Below are 20,631 nucleotides of genomic sequence, written 5' to 3'. Positions count from 1 at the left end.
CAAAGTGCTATATCCTTTCCCTCTCTTATTTTCTATGAAAGTTAAAATTGTAATTTTCTCTTTTCTACCCTATGAACAAAAAGAAGAGTCATAAACATTAATGTGGACAGAAATCTTAATTTCAAAGTATTCTTTAGATCTACACTCTTAGAGATATATCTGTTTATTTGAAAATGATAGTACATTTTTAAAAAATGAGCTCTCTATCTCTACACTTCCCTTCCACTTTACCTAATATTAATGCATTTAAGTTAACCAGTGATTCATACAATTAGAAGGTGTTAGTTATGAGAGCAAAGAATATGGACATTTTTTCACTCATGACAGTGTTTGGGATAGTATAAAAATTCTGGGTTGAAATCAAAATATCTATCTTGTCTCTTCCATCTATAATCTGTGTGACCTTGGGTAAGTTTTGAGCTTTATTTTTATTTTCCCTTTGGGCATCAGCTTCCTCATTTATGAAATCAAGAGGTTGTGCTACAAGATCTCTACGGCATGAATTTTAACCAATTATTTGTCATAGACTACTTTTGACTGGTGAAGCCTATGTTCTTTTTTTTTAATCAAATGCTTTCTTAACTTCTAGTTTGCATCATTCATTTCTGCAAGATTTGGGGTTACAAATTTTCCCCTACCCACCACGCCAAAATACTGATCCTGCTGGATATCGCCCCTTCCAATCTGCTCTCTCCCATATCTTCTCCCATACCCCCTCTAACTTTCCAGTAGGGCATGGTGGATCTCTATGCCCCAGTGCCTGTATATTTTATTTCCCAGTTACATGTAAAATAATAATAATAATATATGTTTAAACATTTGATTTTAAAACTTTGAATTCCAGATTCATTCACTTTCTCCCTTGTCACCCACCCTTACTGGGAAGATAAGCAATAAAGTATAGGTTGTACATGTGTAGCTATGAAAAACATTTCCATAGTGGATATATTGTAAAAGACTGAGTATATTTCACTCCCTCCTATCCCACCTCCCACTTGTTCTGTTTTCTACTTTGATCCTGTCCCTTTTCAAAAATGTGTGTTTCCAACTTCCCTCCCCCCTAGCCTGCCGCCCATTCACCATCACCCCTCTCATCCCCTTCCCCCCTACTCTCCTGTAGGGTGAGATTCCCTATTTAGTGTGTATGTCATTCCCTCCCCAAGCCAAATTTAATGAGAATAAGATTGACCCATTCCCTTTTGCCTTCCTGTTCTTCCCCTCCATTGTAACCATTTCTCCTTGCCTCTTCTATATGAGATAGTTTACCCCATTCTCTCTCTCCTCATCTCCTCTCATTATATTCCTCTCTCACCTCTTAATTTCACCTTTTAAGTATCATCCTCTCCTATTAAATTGGTTCTGTGCCCTCTATTTATGTATACTGTCCACATATGTACACACATTTACATATGTATTCATACACCCATATACCCTCCTATACAGACATATATAAGTATGTAAGTATACACATGCACACACACACAAACATGTATATATATATACACATATATATACATATAAACACATACATTTCTATTCCATTCAACTATTCTCATACTGAGAAAGGTTTCATCAGTAACAATTATTGTTTTCCCATATAGGTATATAAATAGTTCAACTTTGATAAGTTCCTTATGATTTCTTTTCTCTTTTTACCTTCTCATGCTTCTCTTGCTTCTTGTATCTGAATGTCAAATTTTCTATTCAACTCTGTTTTTTTCATCAAGAATGCTTGAAAGTCCTCTATTCCACTGAATGACCATATTTTCCCCTGAAACATGATACACAGTTTTGCTGGGTAGGTGATTCTTGGTTTTAATCCCAGCTCCTTTGCTCTCCAGAATATGATATTCCAAGCCCTTTGATCCCTCAGTGTAGAAGCTGCCAGATCCCATGTTATCTGTGTTTCCACAATATTCAAATTATTTCTTCCTGGCTGCTTGTAATATTTTCTCCTTGATCTGGGAATTCCGGAACCTGGGTATAATATTCCTAGTTTTCTTTTGAGGATCTTTTTTCAGGAGGTGGATTGGTGGATTTTTTTCAACCTCTATTTTGCCTTCTGGTTCTAAAACATCAGGGAAATTTTCCTTGAGAATTTCTTGTAGTGTGATTTCTAGATTCTTCTTTTGATCATGGTTTTTAGATAGTTCAATAATTTTTGAGTTATCTCTCCTGGATCTATTTTCCAGGTTAGTGGCTTTCCCAATGAGATATTTCATATTGGCTTCTATTTTTTCATTTGTTTGGATGTGTTTAATAGTATCTTTATTTCTCTTAAAGTCACTAGCTTCCATTTGCTTCAATCTAATTTTGAGGGAATGATTCTCTTCAGTTAACTTTTGAGATTTTTTTTTCCAATCCAGCAAATTTGGCTTTTTAAGGCATTCTTCTCTTAATTGCCTTTTTGAGACTCCTTTGCCATTTGAGTGAGTCTTTTTTTTTTTTTTTTTGCTTTTTTGGAGGGCAAATGGGGTTAAGTGACTTGCCAATAGTCACATGGCTAGTTTTTGTATTAACTGTCTGAGGCCGGATTTGAACTCAAGTTCTCCTGACTCCAGGGCCTGTGATCTCTACACTGTGCCACCTAACTGCCCGTTAGTCTATTTTTTAAGCTGTTATTTTCTTCAGTCAGGTTATTGACTATTATTTCATAATTTTCTTGCATCATTCTCCTTTTTCTTCCCAATTTTTCCTCCACTTCTCTTATTTGATTTTTCAAATCCTATTTAAGGGCTTCTATGGCCTGTAACCAGCTCATATTTTTCTTGGAAGCTTTTGGAGAAGGAGTTCTGACTTTGCTGTTTTCCTCCTGTTCCATGCTTTGACCTTTTTGTCCCCAAAATAGGAGTGTAAAGTTGCATTGCTCTGTTTGCCTTGCTTCCTTTGCCTGCTCATATTGCCACTCAATTACTTGAATTTTGGGCTTTTTGCCACAGTAGGATTCTGCCACCAGACAGGGGAGCTTCATCCCAAATGTTGGGGTTTTCTCAGCTGCTAAATGTATGAAGCCTCCACATGCTCTGGCAAGCTGGTCGTACACTCCAGGACCTCCACCCTGGACCACAATCCAGATCCAAGCAGGTTAAAGCAAGAGTGATAACCCCTCAGACTGGTTGCTTGTTCCCCCTTCAATCTGCAGGCCAGAAGCTGAAGTTTCCACATGGCAGCAGCTGCACAGGCTGTTGCTCTTGAGCTGCTTCTCACCACAGGTGCAAAGGCCGACCACATGCCCAACTACTGGATCCCAAAGTTCACACTGCACTGACTTCTCACTTTGTCCCTATCATCTATGGGATGATATTTCTGGAAATCACCACAGCTGCTGGTGATCTGAAGTCCCTCCAGCAGGTGGCTGGTCAGGCCCACCCTGAGGCTAAAACCTTGGGCTCGCACAGAGAGCACTGAGCTGGCCACTCCCTGCCGGCCTGCCGGGCTGTCCTCAGGGGGGTTAGCTTCTCTGTGTCATTTTGTGGGTTCTGTAGCTCCAAAGTTTGTTCAGAGTCACCTTTTACATGAATTGGAAGAGGAGCAAGCTGGATCCCTGAAGAAGTCTTGTTTCTACTCCACCATTTTGACTCCACACCCCTGTGTTCTACTTCTTCTGAATAATATTTTTGAATGAATAAAATAAAATATATAATATTAGAAGGGAAATTACTTATATTGAAATATAGTTTCAAATATTAAAAAAAAACAAAGTTAAGAATGTGTGCTGTAAACCCTTTTGATCTGTGGTCGCATAATCTATACCTATGACATTTGTTCTAGTGTTTTTGCTTGCCTCTCTACTACAGGACTTTCTTTATAAGCAAAACACAGATATTGGGAGGGGTTCAAAGCCAAGCCAGAACCACTCACTTTGTTAAAGTAGTAATTTGACTGTGGAAGTAACACTCCATGGGGGACCAATTCCATTAGAAATTTGAAAACTTTGAACAGTGCAGTGACTGGCAGCCAAATGAAACATTTTACTTTTCCCATGAAAATCTTTTGAATCTATTTAACCTACCCTTATTTCTGTTTTAGAAGTAACTCATCAACTTGCCTCTTGAAATGAAAGTTTTGCTTAAATTTCTCGAAATAGGAATTATATTCCTAAATAAGAAAGAAAACTATAAAATTGGTTTTTCTTCAAAAGCCTATTTTATACTTTAGACTTCATCAATGTATCCTTAATCTGATACATTTTCTGTGTTTACCAACAGGTTTTGTTCACAAACATCTCCCCTCTCAATCTTCAGCCTCCTCCTTTCTACTGATTTATTCCCTGCTACCTAAAAACACACACACACACACACACACACATCTCCCCCATCCTTAACCACAAAAAACAAAAACCTTTACTTATCCTAGGATCCCCTCTACATACCATTCTACGTTCAGAAGTGTACTCATAAATATTTAACAACCAGCTATGAGGGTAGGGTAAAAAAGCATACAGGGGCCACACTTTTCAGTTTAATATGTTTTATTAACATTCTCTCCATCACTTTTTTTAAGTCTAGACAATCAATAGAACAATAAATCAAGCACTGATTTATAGTTTATGCCAGTTTCCAAGATATAAATGTTCACATGAAAATTTAACAATGGGCTCTAGTGTGCAAGATCAAGGTGATTCCAACACATTCCTTGTTTTTTTTCTTTTCTCCCCTTTTCAGCTCAAATTTTGAAGACTCTGCATTTGATGCTTCTACTTCTGCTCTCACTCTTTTCTAAACTCCCACTAATCTGGCTTCTTTTGTCATGGTTCAAGGAAAACTGCTCTTTCCAAAGTTACCATGGTCTCTTAGCTGCAAAATCTAAAAGACCTCTTCTCAATTATTGTTCTTGACCACTCCACAACATGTCAATCAGTTAGTCAGTCAGAAAGCATTTATTAGCCACTTACTATGTAACAAGCATTGTACTTACCATTGCAGATTCAAAGAAAAAGTGAAAAAAGTGCTTTTGAGGAGTTTGGAGAAAAATATTTATATATGAGCCGGTACATACAGGATGTATATGTAGTAGATGGAAGGCTTTCTTAGAAGAAATGGGAAAGACCCCCTGCAGAAGGTAGAGGCAAGGGAAAGAAAAGACAATATTGAAGGCATCAGAGACAGCCAAGATATGAATTATAATTTGTTCAAGGAAGAGAAAATTGGCCAACAGGGTCCTACCATGCAGTTTTTTGGAGGGGAGTAATATGTAAGATGATTGGAAACCTAGCTTTTGACACTTTTTCACTGCTTATTCCTTTGGAATACTCTGTCTTCTCTGGATTTTCATGATATTTCTCTCTCTTGGCTTTACTCCCCTCTTTCTGACAAGTCCATCTTTCTGATGAGTCTCCAGTCTCCTTCATTATATCGTCATCCATACCATATTCATTAATCATGGTTCTAAACCGAAGGCTCTGTCCTAGACCCATTTCTCTTTCCTCTCTACAGCCTCTCAACTTGATGATTATGTTATCAATTATCATGGATCCAACCAGTTATCACCTCTAGACAGAGATTCCTCGATCTTGATATCAAGCCCCTTTTTTCTATCCTGAGATTGAGTCTTACATCATGAACTGCCTGCTGGACATTTTTAATTGAATGCCATGTGTAGGCATCTGAAACTGTCTAAAGCAGAAATCTTTATTTTCCCCTAGAACCTTTATCTCTTCTAAATTTCTCTCTTCCTGTCACCACCATCCTTCTGGTCACATAGATTTGAAGCCTCAGTGTCATTTGGAAATCTACTCGGACTCCCCATAGTTCCAGTCAGTTCCCAAAGTTCATCATTTCTATCTCAACAACATCTCATGTGTATCTGCTTTTCTCCATTCATACAGATTCTACCTTAATTTAGGGTCTCATCTCCTCTCACCTAGACTATTGGAATGACCTCTTAGTCTCCCTGCCTCCAGCCACCTCGTACCTCAATCTATCACACCTGCCAAAGTGATATTTCTATCACATAGGTCTGGCTAACTTCACCTGTTCCCCACTCAATAAATTCCAGTGGTTCTCTATTTCCACCATGATCAATAACATATTTTTCTGTGTGATATTTAAAGCTCTTCACAGCCTGGCTCTTTTTTGCTTTTTGAGTTTTCTTACAAATTTCTCTGTGCTACACTCTCTATGGCCTAGCCATACTCAGTTGAAGCTCCTCACACAGAGAGGTGTGCCATTATCCTGACGTTCCTCATACCTGGCACGCTGTGTGTCCTTACCTCTAAAACTTGGAATCCTTAACTCTAGTGTCCCTTTCTGAAGGATGTCTTTCCCAAGTCTCCCAGATACTAGTTCCTTACCCACTAAGAATCCCTTCCATATCCTCTGTACATATCATTTATAGACATTTTATCTTCCTTCATTAGATTGAGGGAAGGGCTGTTTTCACTTATCTTTGTATCCCTAGCTCTTAGTATAACACCTGACATTTAGTCATTGCTTAATATATGCTTATTAATTGACTAGTTCTTTAAATAAATTGCAATGTAAATATTCAATTTTCTCTTTTTTCCCCCAGAATTTATTTATTTGTTTTTAGTTTTCACCATTCATTTCCACAAGATTTTGAGTTCCAAATTTTCTCCCTATCTCTCCCCTACCCCTCACTCCAAGCTGGCATGCATACTGATTGCTTCTCTCCACCAGAATGCCCTTTATTCTATCATATACCTTTTATCCCCTTCCCCTTACTCTCTTGTAGGGCAAGATAGATTTCCATTGCCTGTATATCTTATTTCTCAGTTACATGTAAAAACAATTTTAAACATTTGTTTTTAAAACTTTGAGTTCCAGATTCTCTCCCTTCTTCCTTCCTCATTTACCCCTATTGAGAAGATAAGCAATTCAATATAGGTTGTATATGTTTAGTTATGCAAAACATTTTCATAGTAGTCATATTGTGAAAGACTAACTATAGTTCCCTCCATTCTAATCCACACCCCCCCAATTCATTCTGTTTTCTCCTTTGACCCTGTCCCTTTTCAAAATGCTTTGTTTCTGACTACCCCCTCCCCTAATCTGCCCCCCTTCTATCATGTCCCTCTTCTCATCCCCTTTCCCCCTAATTTCCTGTAGGATAAAATACTCCATTGAGTGTGTATGTTATTCCCACCTTAAGCCAAAGCCAATGAGATTAAGATTGTCTCATTCCCTTTCACCTCCCCACTCTTCCCCTCCATTGTAATAGCTTTCTCTTTCCTCTTTCATGTCAGAAAATTTACCCTGTTCTATCTCTCCATTTCTCCTTCTCTCAATGTATTCCTCTCTCACCCATTGACTTTATTGTCTAGATGTCATACCTTTATATTCAACTCCCCCTGTGCCCTCTGTCTATATATATATATATATATATATATATATATATACGTATCTATATTCCCTTCAACTACCCTAAAACTGAGAAAAGACTTATGAGTTACAAATATTGCTTTTCCATGTAAGAATGGAAACAGTTCAATTTTAATAAGTCCCTTATGATTCCTCTTTCCTGTTTACCTTTTCATGCTTCTCTTGATTCTTATATTTTAAAGTCAGATTTTCTGTTCAGCTCAGGTCTTTTCATCAAGAATGCTTGAAAATTCTCTATTTCATTGAATATCCTTTTTTTTGCTGAATGATTATACTCAGTTTTGCTAGGTAGGTGATTCTTGGATTTAATCCTAGCTCCTTTGTCCTCTGGAATATCATATGCCAAGCTCTCTCATCCCTTAGTGTAGAAAGTGCTACATCTTGTGTTTTGCTGATTGTATTTCCACAATACTTGAATTGTTTCTTTCTGACTGTTTGTAATATTTTCTCCTTGACCTAGGGCAATTGAGGTTATATGACTTGTCCAAGGTCACATGGCTAGTTTTTTTGTTATGTGTCTGAGGCTGGATTTGAATTGAGGTCCTCCTGACTCCAGGGCCAGTGCTCTTATTCACTGTGTCACCTAGCCATCCCTTGGGGATCATTTTTAAGAGGCAATCTGTGGATTCTTTCAATTTCTATTTTGCCTTCTGGTTCTAGAATATCAGGCCAGTTTTCTTTGATAATTCATTGAAAGATGATGTCTAGGCTCTTTTTTTGCATTTTTCTTATTTTATTTAATGATGAATGGAAGTTATAAAATACCTGTTATTGAAATCTCTTCTGTATATTATAAACATAGCCTTATAAACATTCAAGTAAATGCCTGCCATATAATTGCTTCATTATTTAACTCTTCATTTATCTTCTCTTTTTTACATTAGTATTATATCTGAAGAGATCATCAGCAAGTGATTCTTCTTTTGCATGTTTGTTCTGTACCTCTATTTCTTGTCTTAACCAATCTTCTAATTGTGCATTTTTTTCTAGCATGGAAGTTTTTCTGCCCCAGGATAAGCTACCTTTTTGAATTTCTTAAAATTGTTTAGCTGTCCATAATCATTTCTTACAATGGATTTCTGGATCCAGAGTGACTAACTAGCAGTGATCTAAATTCAGTTAATAAAAGCTTCTTGGGAAGCATCTCAAAACCATCTTGAAGTTTGTCATTCTGTTCTTTGACAGAAGAAAGTATTTCTTTCTTGACCTCACATTTCTTCCCTAGATCATTTTCTTGCTTGCAACTCTCTTGAATTGGTTCATTATCCTCAGAGTCATTTTTCCTTATATCAAGTCTCAGTTTTTTGTCCTAAACTGATTCCATTCACTGGTCCTTGAATTCCAACTTCAGCCTCTTGTTCTTGTTCTGTCGCCTGCTATAAGTGTTCTAACATCTCATTTTCCACAGCTAATTCATCCATTTCTTTCCTCTTTCTCAGGTTGGGTTTAAGAAGTTCATCAACAAAATTGTTTACATTAGATTTTGGATTAATGTTTGTATATGTTTCATCTGTTTTTCTGTCCAATGTACATGATCCCTTCTGGGACTGGTGCTGTTCTTGGTTTCTCCATGCTGAGGAAGTAGTGGGCTGTGTTTGGTCTAAAAGAGAACAAGACAGTTCTACCTTTGCAGATTTGGATACAGACTCTTCTTGCTCTTCTTCATCCCTTTCCCTTTTCTTTGTAACTGACGGGATATAATTTTTAATGGAGTTAGTCTGTCATTGTTGAGAAGTCTGTTCTTTCCTTCTGCTTGAAATTTGCATTGGGGAAAGTTGATTCTTTGGAGTTTTTACTGTGGTATGATTAGGTGGTTTTGTCCCTAAATTAACACATAATTTGTGTTAAGAGTCTCTTTTACAGTGAATATTTCTTGTGAGAACACTTTGGACCTTTGTTATATTTGGAGAGTTTCATTCTCTTTTGGACTTTCACTTAAATGCATGCAAGTATCTGCATATTCTGATTCTCTGTCAGGTATACATGCTGTGATATTCATTGTGGCACCTGGTATTAAGGTTTCATTTACCACTATGTTCTGAGAAAGACTTGGCCTTGGAGTTGGAGTCAGTCCTGCACCAGGATTGCAATAAGTCTCTGTGGACATGAAAATAACCAGCTAATACAATTTCTGCTTCAGGGATGGCTCTAAGATGCTGGCTTTGAACCATATCCATAATTGAATGAATCCATTTTCTCACAGAATCAGGTACTAAAATCTGTGAATTTGTTAATCCTGCATCAACAATACATGTTCCAGGAGTTTAAAAAAGGAGCAGCTTCTTTATCTTCCTCTGTTGCCAATTTAACTTCGCCACCTCTAAGAAGAATTATTGCTGGTTTCAATTTCTTATGATGTTTTTCATTTAAAAATACAAAAGTTTTCCCAGTGAATATTTGTTTTCTTTCTTTAGACCTTGATAGATCCAGATTTTCATTATAAATAGCAGGTTCATCAATGGGAGGATAAAAACTTTCAAGTTTTGGAGGCTGTTTCTTTGTCTGAATGATTTTGAGAAATTCAGTAAAATAATCTGGTTTTACAATAGGATGACCACAAATCAGAGCGTGTACTGTTTTGATAGTAACTTTAACTGATACCATAACAAGGTGAGTACATGCTTCTGTCCAGTTATTTACAATAAGCCCTCCAAGTTGGAAAGCAGCTTGATTTAAAAGTTTTTCCAGACTCATTTAAACAAGAGGGACGTGCAACCAATGGTTCATATTCCACTCTAAATTTGCTTTCAAAGACTCCAAAGGTAACTCTGTCTCATGTATTTAAAGGTAGTGGAATCCCATTCTGCATTTTTCTTCATTAATAAATGTACTATATTTAGAATTATGTTTTATTGTCAATATAGGGATTTTAGAAGCCTGATTCAGATTGGTCATAGAATGCCTGAAAGTCAACAAAGCATGATTTCTACTGATTGATTGATCATCTTAAATTAGAATTCCACAATATTTTCTTCCAACAACATAATCAACATTAAGCAAAAGTCGGTAAGGGTCTCCTCGAGCCAGGTCCGCGGCAGAGAGCAGCATCCACATGAGCCAGGTTGAGGTCCAGACTCCAGAAGCTGTGATCTTGCTGAGCTGCTTAGCACACAGAAACATAAGCTCTTTTTTGATCAAAGCTGTCAAGTAGTCCAATAATTTTCTCTTCCAGATCTGTTTTCCAGGTCAGTGGTTTTTCCAGTAAGATATTTCACATTTTTGTCTCATCATTCTTTTGGTTCTATTTTATAATATCTTGATTTTCCATAAAATCATTAGCTTCCATTTGCTCTATTCTGAAGGAATTATTTTCTTTAGTGAGCTTTTTAACATCCTTTTCCATTTGACAAATTCTGCTTTTTAAGGCATTCTTCTCATTGGCTTTTTGTACCTCTTTCGCCATTTGGGTTTGTCTATTTTTAAGTGTTATTTTCTTCAGGATTTTTGGGTCTCCTTTAGCAAGCTGTTAACTCATTTTTTATGATTTTCTTACATCACTCTCATTTCTCTTCCCACTTTTTCTTCTACTTCTCTTACATGATTTTCAAAATCCTTTTTTAGGCTCCTCTATGACCTGTGACCAATTCATATTTTTCTTGGAGGCTTTAGATTCAGCATCTTAGACTTTGTTGTCTTCTGATTATATGTTTTGATCTTCTTTGTTGCCAAAGTAAGATTTTGTAGTCTGATTTTTTTACACTGTTTGCTCATATTTCCAGTCAATTACTTGACTTTTGAGCCCTTTGTCAAGGTAGGACTTTGCTTCCAGGATGGAGAGTTCTCTGTTCTAAGTTTCTGGAGTTTTGTGCAGTTGTTGTCAGAGCTACTTCTAGGCACCTGTAAAATTTCAATTCTTCTAAGGTGATATAATCAAAGGAGAGATGTTTACTCCTCTCCTAGCCTTGATCTGATCAGTGAGTGAATGTAAGCACTCTTTTCTACCTGGAACTGTGAGGAGGACTTACTCTCCACAGTCACCACAAACTCTGCCAAACCAGTGCTCCTCCTCACCCCAGGATGACCACCCAAGACTATAAGCCAGATCCAAGAAGGGAAAAGCAAGAGAATCTTGCCTCAGTGCTTGCAAAGCAATTACTGCAATCTCCCTCTGATGAGCTGCTCGATCCTCCCCCCCCCCAACATCTGTGGTCCTGGAGCTCTAGAAGCAACTGCTACTGCTGCCACCACCACCCCTGGACTGGAGCTGGACCACACTCATCTCCTATCCAGGTCTAACAAGGTTTCACCACTAACCTTCTACTTTGTCTTTGGAGTTTGTGTGTTGAGAAGTCTAGAAACCCCCATAGGCGCCCATGATTAAGTCCTCTGAGGCCTGCTCTGGCCCAGGTCTATGCTGGCACAGCATGCACAAGACTGTGCTCACTCCTGGCCTGGTGAAATAGACCCTTCAGATCAGCCTTCCAGGCTGTTTTTGTCATTTGTGGGTTGTCTAGTTCTATAATTTGTTTAGAGTCATGTTTTACAGGTATTTAGAGGTATTAGGGGTAGTAGATCTCAAGCAAGTTCCTGCTTTTATTCTGCCATCTTGGCTTTGCCCCTGGAAATTTTTAACAGCACATGGACCAATGTAATTGTTGAATTATTTCTAGAAATGTTGAGTAATCTTTCCAGATAAATTATTAAATTCAGGTACTTATTGTTTGCATTGACATTGACTTTTAGCTCTCATAATGGAATGGTTCTAAATCACCTTCATCATCATCTTTATTTGTGATCACATACAAATCTTTTTTTTTCCTTGCTTTTCATCACCTATTTTTATACAGATGCACTATTTTCCTAAATTAGTCTATCATTCCAGTTTAATGGCCAATTTCATCTGGAGGTTCTTATATCCATATAATAGAAAATAGATTTGTTTATACACCAAAATGTTTAGGTTATACTAAAATTAAATTTCTTTTTTCCTCTAAAACAAAGGAATATTTTCTTTTACTTTTGAGGTTGATCTCACACATTTTCAGTGTGTTCATTTGCCTGATGTAATGCACAGACTGCTGAGAATGTGTGGAACAGACTACAGAACTGAGTACAGAATTGAGTACTATGAAATGATCTACCTCTGACCTTCAGCATGAACCTTACCTGAATGTAATTGAGTATAATGGGAAAATAACTGTGAAATACATGCTTTTCACTTTGTTGACTTAGAGCTTTTTCAACACAATCAGTGGGAGAAAAGGTTTTTGCCAGGACAAAGTGCTGTTGTCCTATTACCATTTTTGTAACAGTAGTGGGATATAGCTGGTATATATTTCCTTTAAGTTTTCCTAAAAATCAAAGAGTGAATTTTCTTTTTTTTTATAAAGCAATCAGGGTTAAGTAACTTGCTCACGGTTACACAGCCAGTTATTTCTGGGTGTGGTGCTAAGTATCTGAGCCCGGATTCTATCCCCAGGTCATCCCGACACTGGAGCCTGTGCTCTTACTCGCAGTGCTACCTGGCCACCCCTAAAGAGTGAATTTTCAAAGGATCCTAATTAATACTTTAAGTTTGAAGGATTTTACTTAGTGAAGAGAAAGGGAAAGTGGAGAAAATAGACATTCATATAAACAGCAGCTATAGTCCTCTCCATAAATATCCCTAGGAATCCTTTTTAGAGAGTTTGTCTGTGTTGGCCATTGTAATTATCAATTTGGAAGACCATCTGAGGTATTCTAGCCTAATCACAGCCATTTATTAGTACCACAGAGGCAAATAAATTAATTTTCTGGTATACAGGCAAAATAACAAAATTACTGAGGAGCCACAAATAATCATAAAGTTTCCCCGGTTACTTTTTAATTAAAAAGATATTAAATAATTCGTACAGAGTATGAAGAACATCCAGTGTGAATTGGCGATATTAATGCAAGGTAAGTATAGACTTGGTGGTAACAAAGCCAGGCCTAGAATGTGACTCACATAAGGAAAATCTAGGAACCAGATAGGGGAAGTGTGCTGGAAAGCATTTCAAAGAAGGTTAGTGGAAAAAGAAAAATGTTATATTGTCATTAGCATATAAACATTTGTATGTGTGTGCATATTTATGTGTGTAGATATGTTCCCAGGTGTACAGGTTCATAAATAGAAAATACACATATGTGTTGTGACACACACATGGTCATGGCCAGTGTGGGAATTTGATTTATTTTGCTTAACTATGGATGTTTGTTACAAGGGTTTTGTTTTTATCTTTTTTCCCCCAGTGTTGTAAAGGAGGTATGAAAGAAAGAAAATGAACTTCTGCTAAGTGGAAAAGTAGAAGTAAATTAAAGTAGTATTCTAGGTCATCAGACTCGACCTATCCTCCCTCTGAACACTCTGAAATTTACTCTCCTAACATCCAGGGTGAATGTTAGCCTATTAACAAATTGTCTATGACAAATTCTAAAGTAGAGTGAGATCACTTTCCCTTCCTCCCCAAATATTTCGTCTTTTGCACTCTAGAAAGTAGCTCTTCCTTGATGGTAAGAATCAGATGCAGAAAGATAGTTCTATCCATTAGTTTCCTCATATTTTGATGTGTGTGTGTGTGTGTGTGTGTGTGTGTGTGTGTGTGTGTGTGTAAAGAGAGAGAGAGAGACAGAGACAGAGAGACAGGGGAGAGAGAGAGAGAGAGAGAGAGAGAGAGAGAGAGAGAGAGAGAGAGAGAGAGAGAGAGAGAGAGAAAGTATGTATTTCATGTACGCTACGAATTTATCATCTCCATGTCAGGAGATGGGTAGCATGTTTTATCATGAGCCCTCAGTATTCATAGTAAATCATTACACTGATTAGAGTTCTAACATCTTTGAAAACTGTTTTTCTTTACCATGTTGTTGTTACTGTTTATATTGTTCTCCTGATTCTTCTCAACCACGGCTTAAAATTCTACTGGGGAAGTCAGCCGAAGAGAAATGAGAAGTTCTAAAGAATAAAATACTTGAAGCACAGAGAAATCTTTCCAGTAATGGAAATGGTCCAAAGGGATCCATGTGGATATGCCAGGACCTCACCAACAAGTTTGGATATTTAAGAGATATGCATCAAAGGATTAAGCAAGGACTGGATAAATTACAGAGAATGAATAAGAACAGTGGTATTATCTTCTGTCAGGAACACTATTTTGTATCGGGTACATTTGACTACTTAGAGGCAAATAATTTAAACAAAGAGTTACTCCTACTGCTATTAATGATAAGAATAGCTAGAATTTATATAGCACTTTAAGGTTTGCAAAGGACTATACACATTATCTTATTTGATCCCCACCACAATTCTGTGAGGGAGCTAATATTATTTTTCTCTTTTTACATGTGAGGAAATTGAGGCTGAGGGTGGTTAAGTGAACTTGCACAGGATAACATAGCTAGTAAGTGTTTGAGGCAAGATTTGAACTCAGATCTTTCTGACTCCCAAGTCCAGTACTCCAACCCACTGTTTAAACTAACCTAAGTTGGACTAGATGGTCTCTGAGGTCACTTCCAACTTTAAAACTATGAACTTCAGTTTGTAAAAGACAAAAGAAAATTGGAAGAGAATTCATTACCTGCTCTAACTGACCTTCATTCTAGGATATAAAATGGCAGGTATCATTGTTGAGCCTGTCGATGATCTTGCAATGACTATAGGAAAACAGGAAAGGTGCCTCTGGAGTGGAAAGGAGAAAGATCATTTTAAGTATCATAGGTCTTCCATAAAACACAATTAGTTAAAGAGCTTAAATACCATGCTGTAGGGAAAAATAAAAGGAAGTTTCCCATAAATCTTGAAAACAAATGACAAAGTACTGAATGATATAATCATCACATCAACAAAAAGTGGAAAACACTAAGCTTGAAACCTGAGGGCATAGAGTGATTTAATTAGTTTTAATGCAAAATTTCAAAGTTTTACAATCACTCAAGAAAAAAAAAAACATTTAGCTGTGATAGGAAAAAAATCACTTATAATAACCTAGAACTACTCTCCATCAGATAAAAGATTAAAATATAATATTTGAAGAAACCAAAGAAAACAAGTTACCCTCCATAATAACATGTCCTGCCAATGGGAACCAAACAGAAAAACAAAATGGACCTTCAACATAAGAAAAGCTATCATTATTATCTTTGGGGGCGGGGAGAGAGGTGAGCAAAGCATTCCAAAGGGCTTTTGAGGACAAAAAAAGGATAGGGAAAGTAAAGAGAGATAAAAAGAGAAATTAATAATTTAAGTATACTCAAGGAAACCTAAATATACTCAAAGAAAATTGTCTACTCAAGGATAGAGCAAGTTAAATAGGAAAAGACTAGTATTACAAAGAAGGAAAAATGAAAAATAATGGGTTAGTGAAATATTTAATTATACATAGAAGAGATTATCGAATAGCCCAAAGCTAGACACAAAAAGGTATATTTTGTTAATGTTTAACATCCTAATTTAAAAAAAGATGTATGTGGTAGAAGTTCAGTTTCATATACAATCTCCTTTATGCATATTCAAATGTTCATGTTGGTTAAATTTCTAATTACAGTGAAGTTATTTTTAAAGACTAAGATGCAGTTATTGTTATAAAACTAATAACAGGGACAAAATCAATGCAAGAGATATGTGGGAGAAAACAGAAACCTAACTACTATATGTTTAAATATGAATGGATTAAATTCCCCAACAAAAGAAAACAGAATAGATAAGATAACAAAACCCAGCCAATAAGTTGCTACATACAAAAAACACAGGGGCAGCTAGGTAGCACAGTGGATAGAGCAGGGGCCCTGGTGTCAGGACGACCTGAGTTCACATCCAGCCTCAGACACTTAACACTTAACTGGCCGTGTTACTTTGGGCAAGTCACTTAAACCCAATTGCCCCTCCAAAAAGAAAAAAAAAAGAAATAAGAAAAACACATATAGAATAAGAATTGGATTCTCTCATCCAGGGATGGAGAACCTGAGACCTTAAGGCCCCATGTGACCTTCTAGGTCCTTCAGGGAGACCTTTTTTACTGATTCCAAATTTTACAGAACAGAAGGACTTGTTCTATAAATTTGAATTCAATCAAAAGGCTGCACTAAAGCACATAGAAGACCACATGTTCCCTACCCCCCGCTTAATCATTTAGTCCAATTAGTCATCATTTGTATGAATATTTGTCCCAAAGTCATACAGGAAATACGTAGTAGAATTTGGATTCATAGGGAAGCCAAGGATATCTATCAGTTTTCTGTTTTGTGGCTGGTAGCATTACTTCACTATAATGCAATGGAAGATTTGTAGGACATGTTAAGCAAAGCTTATGCTGAGGTCTCCAACATTTAGCCTTTTCCTGCAGTTTCCTCTACCCACTTGCCCCCTACAAATAAGTAAATCAGTACTTTTACTTAACTGGGTTCCCCAGGGAAGGACTGAAACCAAAAAGAAGCAAAACAAATCATCAGAGATAAGGCTGCCAAAAGAGTGAGACTATTTGGCTAAAGATGTATACCACAGTGCACTGGTGTGCTTTGTGGAATTGCTCTTTGAGCATATAGATGGAGAAGAATCAGACTTTTAGTAGTAGATCGGAACACAGCTCTGTCCTTGCCAATTTCCTCACATCATCCTAGAGCACACTTGAGCTAACTCCAGAAATGACCCTTCTTTGTCTTCTTACATATGTGTGAAGAGAATACTGCCTTCAAGAAGAGGGGGGCAGGTGGAAAACTCGATCTGTGGATCAGTGGGATATATTCTTCACTGTGTTTAACCTATTTTGGTCAGTGAAAATATGTGAAATTGGACTTACAAAGAAGTACTTGACCGTATTTACATGCATAATGGGTTCTTATTTTGATACTAAACTGTAAATTCCTCAAGGGTCATTCCTTGCCTTATCTAAATTTTATATTGAGACAGTGCTCTGTAACCAGTAAGAAATTAGTACATGTCTATATATGCATGTATGCACTCATACATGTATATATATATATGTGCAGTAATAATATAATTTGTGTACATGGTTTTTTTGTCTTTTTTATCAATCCCTCAACAGCACCACTTATAAAGCAATAGCTGTGGGCTGTAAAAAATATAATTAGTTCTATTTCTATATTTTTTTCACTTGTTTGGTGGGGGAAGAATGAAATTAGAGGGCTAATTGGTGACTTATGTAGGTAAATGATCATTGTCCACAATTACTCAGCATAAAATAACAATTAAACTATTAATCATTTTAAAAAACAGTATTAGGTATGTGATGAAGTTAGTTTTGTTCTTGATATAAATAAGTAAAATAATTGAGCAAATTAAAACTGGGAATTTGGGGATGTTTTTTTCCCCATTGTGTCTTCGAAATCAATTAATATATAAATGTTTGTTGAGGTTGAATCTCAGATATGTTTTTTATTATCCATGTGACATTGGGTAGGTCCATCTGGGTTTAAATTTTGCCATCTATAAAATGAAGGGGTTAAACTAGATAAGCACAATGGTCTCTTCCAGCTCTAAATCCAATGGTCCTAAATCCCACATCTTATGTGTCCAGAAACACATTTTCTTCAGTGGTTTCATTTTTCAACCAAGTGTGAGGTGTTTTTGGGGGGATATAAGGAGGGATTATTTGCTTGGTTTGGGGTTTTGTTTTGTTTGGTTATACTTTGAATCCACAATTGTTAAGGCATTCTTCAAAAATATTTCTTTTCATCTTTCTAGACAATTGTTAGGGGAAACAAACCCTGCAAGGAAACTTCAATCAATGGTTTGCTAGAAGAATTTGACAATATCTCTGTGACTCGTTCCAATTCTCTAAGGAAAGAAAGTCCTCCCACTCCTCACCAGGGTACCTCCAACCATGTCCAGAGACATTCGGAAGAAAATGGCTTCATCACATTTTCTCAATATTCCAGTGAGTCTGACACTACCACTGACTACATGACAGAAAAATACAGAGAAAAAGGTCCATATGGAGATGAGTTGGATCGATATTATGAAGGCAGTCAAGTATCTAAGCAAAATGGACATGCAGTGAAAATAAAGTCTGATGATGCTTACTATTCTGACATACAGGCTTTGAAATCAGATATGTACAGGCTTCCTCCAGATTATCATAGCCACATGGATATGCTAAGTAAACCAAGTGAATATGGTAGCTTCAAGTGGGACTATCACAGAGTTTCAACTGGATCCCCTCTAGATTACCGAGATTCCTTTCAATTAACTCCCTCTAGGACTGCAGGGACAAGTGAATGCTCAAAAGAAAGCCTGTCATACAGTGAAAGTGAATGGAGGCCCAGCATGGATGATTATGATAGGAGACCAAAGTCTTCATATATAAATCAGACCAGCCCTCAGCCAGCCATGCGGCAGAGGTCAAGATCAGGTTCTGGGCTTCAGGAACCTGCCATGCCATATGGAGCAAGTGCATTTAAGTCACACCCACAAGGACACTCATACAGCTCTTATACCTACCCTCGCCTCTCAGAAACCACCACATGCATTCCAAAGGTAAGTTGACAGCCATCAGTCTGGTTAGTCTCCTTGCCCAGTCTTCTGCACGCACTTTGTGTTGAAAGTGTTTGTCAAGTTGAATATTAGTTAATTTTTTACCTAAATAACTATAGCAAAAATAATAATAATAAAACAATGAAAGAGTGGTAGCTTCACCATAGCAGTTAGGCTTTTAAGTAAAAACTATTATTAAAGTTTAATTTTTGTTATACAATTGCAATGGTTTAATAACCAACATTAAGTAACACATCACCCCTAGTCCTATGTTCTTTTCACTACACCTTGACATTACATAAGGAATCCTATTGCTTTTCAATTATAGTAGGTATCCACAAGTACCAGGCTCCACCTTTTAAAGGGGGAAAGGTTGAGAGGAACAATGACAGAATCGTTCTGTTATTTCTGGAGAAGACATTCCTCTTTAATCCTTGTTCTCCATGAATAAAGCAAAGAGCTGAGTTATCCTGGCCTTCTTAAATGCAGATATATTGCCCATAACATATTATACCATCACAGGCCAGTGGAAGGCTGAACCTACAGGAGTAATATTGAAGCCATTTTTTAAGCTCTCTGTAGCCTTAAAATCACAAAATCCACTCATTTAAAATAAATGCTGCACTTCTAATTTGAGAACAATAAAGTCTGGGAGCCAAGAGCTACATGTCTTTATTTGAGTTCTGTGGGAGCAAAGGAGAAAGGATAACATATGTGCTGTTAAAATGTTTATTTAATTAAAAATTTAGACATTCAAAAAGACACAAAATAATGCATATGTGTTTAGAACTTTGTTTTGTTCCTACAAACAAATAACCCTACCAACAGCACAGAATTTCCTGCTATAAGAATAGAGGCACAACTGTTTATTTGGCTCTGTTTTATTGAAAATGCTAAGAAGAGTGGATGGTACTCCTGCCTGTAGTGAGATAAATAACAAATTGATTTTTTCCAAGTCTCTAGAAACTCAGATGAGTAAAAGTGGCATCATTTTTTTAAATCGGTTTACATTTTTTAAATTTCATTTAGTATTTCATTTTCCCCACTTACATGTAAAAACAACTTCTAACATTCATTTTTAACACTTTAAGTTCCAAATTCTCTCCCTTCTTCTTTCCTGACCTCCCCCCCACCATTGAGAAGGCAAGCAATTTTATGTAGATTATACATGTGTAGTCATGCAAAACATATCCACAAAAGTCATGATGTGAAAGAAGATAAAGACAAAAAAAATCTTAAGAAAAAAAAAAGAAAGCAAAATTATGCTTAAATATGTATTCAGAAACCATCAGTTCTTTCTGTGGGGATGGATATATCATTTTTCATCATAAGTCCTTCAGAGTTTTCTTGAATCACTATAGTGCTTATAATGTTTAAGTCATTCACAGTTGATCATTTTACAATATTTCTGTTACTTTATACAGAGTACATTTGATTTTGCATCAGCCCAGGCAAGTCTTTCCAGGTTATTCTGAGAATATGCTGCTCATCATTTCTTACTGTACAATATTTGTTTCATCATAATCACATACCACAACTTGTTCAGCTATTCCCCAACTGATGGGCTTCCCTTCAACTTATAATTCTTCACCCCCAGAAAAGAGTTGCTATAAATATTTTTTTTATGTATAGGTCCTTTTTCTTTTTGATTTTTACCTCTTTGATGTATTCCTAGTAGTGGTATTGCTAGGTCAAAGGGTATGCAGAGTCTTATAGCCTTTTGCGCATAGTTTCTAATTGCTCTAGAATGGTTGGATCAGTTTGCAACTCCACCAACAGTGCTTTAAAATCTCATTTTTCCAAGATCCCCTCCAACATTTGTCATTTGCCTTTTCTGTCCTATTAGCC

At 36.7% G+C, this 20,631-nt stretch overlaps 1 protein-coding gene and 1 pseudogene across 3 annotated transcripts in view; one reads left to right on the top strand and one right to left on the bottom strand.

The window, feature by feature from the left end:
• Positions 1–20,631, top strand: part of PAK5 (p21 (RAC1) activated kinase 5) — a 395,791-nt gene that overhangs the window by 316,328 nt on the left and 58,832 nt on the right. For all 3 annotated transcript variants that reach the window (XM_069075401.1, XM_069075402.1, XM_069075403.1), the window contains one exon: positions 17,995–18,786. In XM_069075401.1, the coding sequence (XP_068931502.1) occupies positions 17,995–18,786 (792 nt within the window). The remainder of the gene's footprint in view (positions 1–17,994; positions 18,787–20,631) is intronic.
• Positions 8,100–10,421, bottom strand: LOC138151860 (nibrin pseudogene; annotated as a pseudogene).

This window comes from Petaurus breviceps, unplaced genomic scaffold, assembly GCF_028583685.1.
Source record: "Petaurus breviceps papuanus isolate PSGF00001 unplaced genomic scaffold, PetGlider_PUasm1.0 90919, whole genome shotgun sequence".
Lineage (NCBI taxonomy): Eukaryota > Metazoa > Chordata > Mammalia > Diprotodontia > Petauridae > Petaurus > Petaurus breviceps.
The sequence above is the reverse complement of the archived record's forward strand: the minus strand, read 5'-3'. Positions and strand labels throughout refer to the sequence as shown.